We start from the raw sequence: 8123 nt of genomic DNA, 5'->3' as shown, positions 1-8123 counted from the left end.
CTATGCCTGGGATATAAAGTTCATTTTATCACTATCATAAAAAACTCAACCTTCATTAAAACTGAGAGACAAAACATGAAACAGGATATATGGAATGGCGGGATATTTAAAATCTTGGGAGTTTTGAAGGGGAGTGCACTGTTGATCAACTCCTGTCACCGCAAATACCCCCACACTGTAAACCAGTGGTAAAGCTAAGTGTGGACGGAGGAAGGAGGAAAAAACAGGGAGATGGCCCCGCTCACCAAGCACATTTGGCCCAAAGAATCTAAATACAAGCGCAGGTGAAAAAGTCAGTTTCCCATGGCAAAGCCACAGGCATTTCTGTGACAAAATGAAGACACTAGACAGGAAGTTGGATCTTGACCACTCACCAGAAGCCAGATAGGAGCGTGGCATCTTACAATTTAGAAATGTTCACCAAGATCTTTAAAATGCATATAAATGTATCCAAAGCTAACTCTTTCATAATACCCCAAGGAAGCAACTGGACTAGTGCACAGAAATATCCAATATGGGTGTTCACTGTATTTTTTTATAATTAACAAAACCCCTAGAATCCTTAGTGTCCACCAGCAGGGAATTGGTCATGTAAATTATGGTCAACTACAACCCATCCATTATGATGGATGTGGCCATGACTTAGGGTGATGCAGACTATTTACAATGTCATATGAAAATGTCCACAACTTGTATCACTAAGGGTACAAATCAGGTGAACGAAATAGCATGTGCGTTAATAAAATACAAACCCATTTGTAAGTGCACACACACATCCGTGTATGTATTCAAGAAACCAATCAAGGCCAGGCATGGTGGCTCACTCCTGTAATCCCAGCACTTTGGGAGGCCAAGGTGAGAAGATTTCATGAGGCCAGGAGTTTAAGACCTGCCGGGGCAACATAGTGAGACCCCCACCTCTACCAAAAAAATGTTAAAAAATTAGCTAGGTGTGGTGGCTTCTGCTGGTAGTCCTAGCTACTTAGGAGGCTGGGACAAGAAGGATCGCTTGAGCTCAGAAGTTTGAGGCTGCAGTGAGCTATGATTGCACCACTGCACACCAGCCTGGGCAACAGAGCAAGACCCTGTCTCAAAAACAAAAACAAACAAAAAAAGAAGCCAGTCAAGGACATGGTGTCAATAAATGTTAACATCTTGACTGAAAGTGAGAGGGTTATAATTAATTACCTTTAATGTCTAAAGTGCAAGGTAATGATACCAGGCAGGACACTAGCACAGAGCTGAGCAGAACACAACACAGGACATTCTGTTTCAGACGAAGTCACTGTCGCCGAACTCAGAAAATAGTTTTGGGGAGCAGCCCAGGGAGCCCCAGGTGGCTTTCAAGAATGGGGGCTATGTTCTAAAGTCAAAGAGGATGGACCTGGGGCTCAAAAAAATGACAGCAATTTCATAAGGGTCTCACCAGCTATAAAAACCAAACTTTGGCTTGAGCTGGCTATGAAACATGTTGAAGAACATGGGGAAAAATTTTTTTTTTTTGATGAATTACATTCTATAGTGGTTCCTGATTTTTAAAATATTAAGGACCCTGGATTTTGGTTTTAAACAAGTATCATGCCTCCCCCACCTGAGAGTAGTTGACTGCATAGAAAATGCTAGTCCTGTGCACAAATCCCTTGCAGCTTTGAATAATCACAAGTCACTAGGCAACAGCAGAGGATGTATTGCCCACAATGTAGGAATCGCCAGCCCATAATAAGAATCTGGTGCTTGATAGCAGTGACTGAGGACTTGTGCATTTTTCACGTTTACACTCAGGAACACGGTGGAGGTGGCGGGCTCGGTGACAGGAGACATTGACTTATTGAAACAGTATAATTTATAGGCTAAAACAAAGAGTGGAATAGACCAGAATAGACCCCACTGCAGACGAAGGAGGTTCTGTATGGAATGCATTCTGTTGGTATGTGTTGGGGGGGCGGCGAGGTGTGTGACAGGGAGAACAATGGAAACAGTGATCCCAGTGGCACGTTTGGGGAGGGTTTCTACCACCACTTTGGTCAACAGAAGGCAGTGACTTACCAACAGCATCCTTACTCCATGTGCTTACAGAAGCCCTGCACATGCATGACTTGGGTTTTGAATTCTTTTTCTTTCGTCCAACATTGACTTACCTTGGAGAAGCCCGTGGGGAACGTGGTGCTGCAATCCTGATCTCACACTTTCTCTGGATGAGTGGCTGAATATTTTGAGTATTTGTTTATCTCCCTGTGTTTTCACTTACCCCTTCCTCCAACCTGCTTATTGCCTCCCTTCTAAGAAGGCAACTGTCACAGGAATTCCCTATCCCAGGATAGGTTTATGACAAAAGCAGAAATTGCCTGTCAAACCTGGGTGTCAACAGAGTCTATAAGAAATAAGGGCTTTTCTCCACTGCTTTCCTGTCCCCCTCCCTCCCTGTAACCACCTCCACCCAGAAAAGGCAATACCCACCAGCTGGGGATACGGGCGGGAGATCACCAAGGGATGATGGAGCCAGAACTTGGGCAAGGCATTCTGCCAACACCCCTGAGAGGGGACAGAAACGCTGGGGACTCAACTGCAGAGGTGCCACCTCAGACGGCTGGGCAAAAGGAAATCCCAGAGAGGCCACCAACAAACTTGAAAGAGCCTGTGGACGAGGACATTTGTCACCCCTATAGTCACCTCTGTGGACAAATGGACTCCAAGACTGGAGGGCAGGACCCCACCCTAAATTCCCCCGAACTGTGACAATCAGAAAGGGAGAGTTACATGGAGAATGTTTTCGGCCAGGCTGGTTACACAGGAGTCTGAAAAAGAAGTTAAATGAGTGGGAAAAAGGCGTGATGTTTATTTCACTACACTTGACCTGGTATACTCGTTTTCTCCACACAGACAGGCTCAGCTATTGGACAGGAAAGCAGCTCACACTGCTAAATCTCACTTCTACCGGAGTGCGAACTGTCGGAATAATTTCATGGAGTAAGTGTTAAAGCTGGCTTCAGTCATCCCCCCAGAGGGATGTACTGGGTACAGAAAGTGTATATACCGTTGCAGTAATGCCTGAATATATTTAACATAGGCAGGTATGTGCTCCACATCATTAATTAACATCAAAATGTTTGGAGGCCACCAAACTAATGCGTCTCAAGCACGAGCATGCATATGAACCATTTGGGGATCTTGTTAAAATGGAGCTTCTGGATGGGCACGGAGGCTCACGTTTGTCACCCCAGCACTTTGGGAGGCGGAGGTGGGAGGATCGCTTGAGGTCAGAGGTTCAAGACCAGCTTGGGCAACATAGTGAGACCTCCTCTCTACAAAAATTAAAATAAAAAATTATCTGAGTGTGGTGGCACATGCCAGTAGTCCCAGCTACTTGGGAGGCTGAGGTAGGAGGACTGCTAGAGCCCAGGAGTTGGATGTTTCAGTGAGCTATGATGATAACACTGCACTCCAGCCAGGGCACTAGAGTGAGACTCTGTCTCAAAAAATAAAAAATAAATGGAGGTTCTAGTTTAGTGCCTCTGGGTGGGGCCCACATTTCTGCACTTCTAACTAGGTCCCAGCCACACAGCTGCTGCCAGTCCCAGGCCACCAGTTCAAGAAGCGAGGAGCTACACAGCAGGGCTCACCAGCTGCGGGGGAGGAACTCTTCCAGTGACAGGAAGCAGAAAAGCTTTCTAGCTGGAGGGCAGGTATGGATTGGGTAACTCTGACCAAGTAAGGTTTATTGTAAGGGACTGGGGAGGGTAAGTTTGGGTACTCCAATAGGAAGAGAAAGGCAGCCCAAGACCATATTTACCTTTGTTTGCAATTCTGTGAAAGACCCAGAGACAAAACGTGGAGCTATCCAAATTCACTCGCCAGTCTGAGCTACCCCAATTCTTCCCTGGAACCCCTCACCCTGCTCCCACCTGGACGGGCAGGAGACTGGAAAAGAAACTGTGCCCACTATGGGCAACTGATGTGCATTTGTGGTACTTCCTATTCTCCAAATCTTTAGACCAAGACACTGAGCCGCTATAATGACTTTTTTTTTTTCTTGGTTAAGACTTCAAGTTCTACCAAGACAGCTCTCCTCTGATGATCACGATAGTGATTTCAACACCAGACATTCCCAGGAATTTTCTCCTGTGGCCTCTCTCCTGCCAACAGGTCATTCTCATCGCTCCATCCAAAAAAGCATAGGATCGCCCAGACACTTTTCATTATTTTTATTGTTTGACAGGCATTTACAACGTTCCATTCATAGACCTAAAAACATAAAAATAGACCTTCTTTCAGCTTATAAAAGAAATATATAAGAACTTTTGACATAGACACGTCATGACCTTATTATGTACAAGAGACAATGGCACCCTCTCCAAGCACCAGTCTTCCGAGTATTTTCAGATGGACGCGTTGCACCGTGACTAGGAAATGCGGCTAGTAGAAGCCTCTGCTTCAGTTTTCCATCCGGACACAATCGAACCAGAGATGATATGGAACAATGCAGTGATACAAAGGGTATAGAAACCATTCTAAAGCTTTTTAAGAAAACCAGAAGATATAGCAAAAATTTAATAGAATAAAACTTTCAAAAGATCAAGCTCAAAGCCCTGGAAGCCCGAAAGGGGAGGGATTGAGGGTGAGGAAGCAGGTTAGGCAAGCAGGGCAGAGCGTGATGTTCTGAACTCTCTATTGTCTGGAAATATAAAGTCATAACTGATTTTTATAAAATATAATTCCTAAAGCTACTATAAAATTCAGGTCTTTAAAGTACCTACTGATGTGTCAAACACCAAATAGATATTTTCCCCAAAAAGAAAGTTTTCATATTATTTAAACCCTTCTTAGGAAGTGGACATCGCGAAATGGGAAAAGAAAAAGCTATAAACCTTTAAAAAAAAAAATTGAAAGTGCTATAACTTGTTTTTCTTCTTATTTGGATATCTGTTTAGACTGTTAGGTTTTAAGTGTATTTACCCTGTTTTATTGGCATGAAGAAAGTGTTAAAACACAAGAGATGTTTTTGAAGAGGTTTGGTTATGGACTTTCAGGGAAAGGGGTAGGTCATCTATGGATGAAGATGCAATTTTGATGGAAAAACCAATGATCACCATGGCAACCCCATGAGAAGGCTCCCCTCCCCCACCATGTGCAACAGACACACACACCGCCCACTTGGGTGTCATGTTTAATCCAACCAAACTCCCATCTCAAATATAGATTCAAACATTAAAAAAAAAAAAATCTGCTTCTTGGAAAAAAACTTTATCCTTAGCATGAGCTTGTTGGCCTTTCTAATATAAATATAAAACCACCATGCCTCACTCTCTCTCTAAAAGGTTATATCCTCCTTTTTCTTAGACTCAGGGTTACACTAACACTGTAAAACTCTCATCTATTTGTGCCCCTGCATCTCAGGTAAAATACAAAAAAATAGTGTTTTCTTTTTTTCTCTCAAGTGATAAATTTGGATCTCTTTTCAAAGAGTTTGGCATCTTTATAATTCTATGCAAAACTAGAGCTTCCGAACACTGACACAGAGTAAGACCAGCCATAGACCAAAACAAGAAAAAAGGAAAAAAAAAAGGCTCATCAAAACATGAATCGCCACCCTCTCCTCACACATTCTTAAAATACACAGATATTCTCAGACATGGAAGAGGGAAAGGTACGGTAAGAACACTGCAAGCTGTACAGATTTGTGTGTTTGAAAGTGGCTTCCCCACTAGGAGGCTGACTTCGGATAGCGCGATCGTCATCATTTTCCGTGTGTGTGCTACCTGTCCCTTGAATTAGCTGTCGTACGTACTTAAACTCCTGGGGGTGATTTGCTTTCCAGTGCTAGAGAATCTTTTTTTCTTTTCATTCTTCAGGCCCTGATTAATTGAGAATAAATAAAAGCCCTTAGTAATATACAGAAGATAGGACTCGAGCTTATCTGGGATTCTGAGCGATCCTTTCCGATGCTGCTGTTAAAAATGACGAAGCTGGGTGGCCACATGGCTTCAGAACCAAGTCAGCTGCCAAAACCGTGTGTGCAAGAGCGCGACCTAAGGGAACATTCTCGTCGACGGCACAGGAGGGCGGGCAGAGTGAGGGCGGGAGAAGTATCTACACACGTCCTCTAAGGGGCAAGCGACACAGTCAGATCTCAGTGTTCAGTTTCCTGGTCGGGGCAAAGTCTTCGCGCCTGACCCAGATGACCTCCTCGCTCGTGCTCTCCAGCCCTCCGTTGATGCCTCCAGACAGGGCCGCTTGCTTCTTGAGCTGGGTCATGCGGGACGCGTGACTGTCCAGGGTTTTCCGGCCTCTTTCTCGCTGACTGATGGAGGCAGCCTGGAGCCGCTCCTGCAGCTCTGTGTCCACGGAGGCGCCCTTCACGGACTCACAGAACTCGTCATCGTCACTGAGGATGTCTGTCTCCTTGATGTCGTCTTGCTCCTCGTACTGAGCAAGATCAAACTGCTCCTCTACCCATCGGTCGGTGTCCCCGCCACCTGGAGGTTCCTGGGACTCCTTCTCCGGGCTGCTTGCGGAGACAGCGTCAGAATCGATGGTAAACCTGTTTCGAGCCAGCCGCCGCCTCCTCCTCCCAAGGGACTTGCTTGGGGCGGACACTGCACACACACACAAAAATATAAAAATAAAACCCCCACACGCTTTATGTGAGATGAAAATCCAGAAAGCAAAGAAAAGGAGAAAATTTTTTAAGACCTGAAATGGTATGCATGTAGTGCCCTGACCTCATCTGGGGCTTAAGGTCTTCTACTTGGCATCGGTCCATCCTGGAGAGTTTACCTCGTCCAGATGTCTGGACTTAGAGGATGTCCTAGCTACTGACCGAAGGGCAAGCGAGAGCAGGGCACGTGGGAGAGGTGGTAGGTTATGGGGAAAAGGAAACTCAACTCCCTCTGAAATAATCTACTGCTCTCACCCGTGCACCTAGAAGACAGGTTCACACAGACTGCTGCTGCTCTCGGTAGACAGCTGATCGGAGGATTAGCTGGTGAGTTAGGGTCCTCAGTCCTGACCATGACCCACGGCACAGTGCTATGAAGATGCCCCAGGGCTGTCCCGGGGTCGTTTAGCTGGACTAGGTCTTTAGTAAGGGCGGGGCTGCGTCTAGGGTTTTGCTGTCTTTGTAGAAACCAATACGATGTATCGAGGAGGCAGAAGCTCTGTTCTAAGTTACTGTTGCTTTCTGGGGACTCGAATGTAATGTTTTTTCAGGATCTGCGGTTAGACTGAGGGCACCACATCCCTCTTAGAGAGACTACGGGAAAGAGCGGCTCTCAGAGACACGGAGTCTCCAGTTATTTCCCTGTCCTCTTTCTGACAAAGTCCCACATGGACGAAGCAAGCGTGGGCCTTAGTGCCTCCTAACTACGTTGTAAGTGTCACCTGTTCTTCCACAAAGCCACCAACATATCGGTGCCTGAGTGGAATGAGAAACAACTAACAGGTGACACCCAAGCAGTTGATCAATGAAGGGCTACAAGTTAAGATCAATAAAGTAACTACAAGAAAAAGAAATCTTTAAATTCATCCTTTCACCTACTCCTTCTAAAAAGCTAGAATTATTAAAAACAAGCAAACAAAAGACACCACTGGAGCAAACAATCCCACCACACACGTACACAAGAGACTGCTCACACGGAAAGGCTGCTGCTTCTCCCTCGACAGTGAAGTGGTTGTCTCAACATGAGCTCTGCACAGGCGGGAAACAGCCGAAATGCCAACTGGGAGCTGCTTTCCTGAAAGCTAAACCCTAAAACCATTCAATTGCTTCGGTGCGGCTAGAAGATGCCTCTTCTCAATTACTGCTGAAGGTAGTAGCCGCGACTTCAAACAGCAGGCACAAGGGAGCTCAATGGTGGCCCAGACTGGCTCCCATCCCAGCCATCCTCAGACCCCTGTGTGTCCACCAGCTCAAAAATGGAATAAGCGGACACCACTCTTGTTCAAGGAGGGGAATGGAAATCATTTTCAGGCAAAATGGAAAAAAGAAACAATGAAAAAAAACAACTTCTACTTCATTGGGAAGAAATGAAAATTCCTATTTAATTTTATCTCAACACCACCAACGCAGAGCCTGCCTCTCTCCAATCACGATAGAACTATCCCCAATTCAAAACTATTGGAAATAT

General features: G+C 45.4%; 1 protein-coding gene across 3 annotated transcripts in view; it reads right to left on the bottom strand.

Annotated features, from left to right (window-relative positions):
* Nucleotides 1-4187: 4187 nt before the first annotated feature.
* TIAM1 (T-cell lymphoma invasion and metastasis 1) overlaps nt 4188-8123 on the bottom strand; it is a 192041-nt gene continuing 188105 nt past the window's right edge. Inside the window, exon 27 of one of the 3 annotated variants that reach the window (XM_012657344.1) lies at nt 4188-6593. In XM_012657344.1, coding sequence (XP_012512798.1) covers nt 6121-6593 — 473 coding nt within the window. In that variant the 3' untranslated portion in view covers nt 4188-6120. The remainder of the gene's footprint in view (nt 6594-8123) is intronic. The other 2 variants (XM_012657345.1, XM_012657346.1) reach the window with 2 other exon arrangements.

Source organism: Propithecus coquereli, unplaced genomic scaffold (assembly GCF_000956105.1).
Source record: "Propithecus coquereli isolate 6110/MARCELLA unplaced genomic scaffold, Pcoq_1.0 Scaffold54, whole genome shotgun sequence".
NCBI lineage: Eukaryota > Metazoa > Chordata > Mammalia > Primates > Indriidae > Propithecus > Propithecus coquereli.
This window is presented reverse-complemented; position numbering and strand designations above follow the sequence as displayed.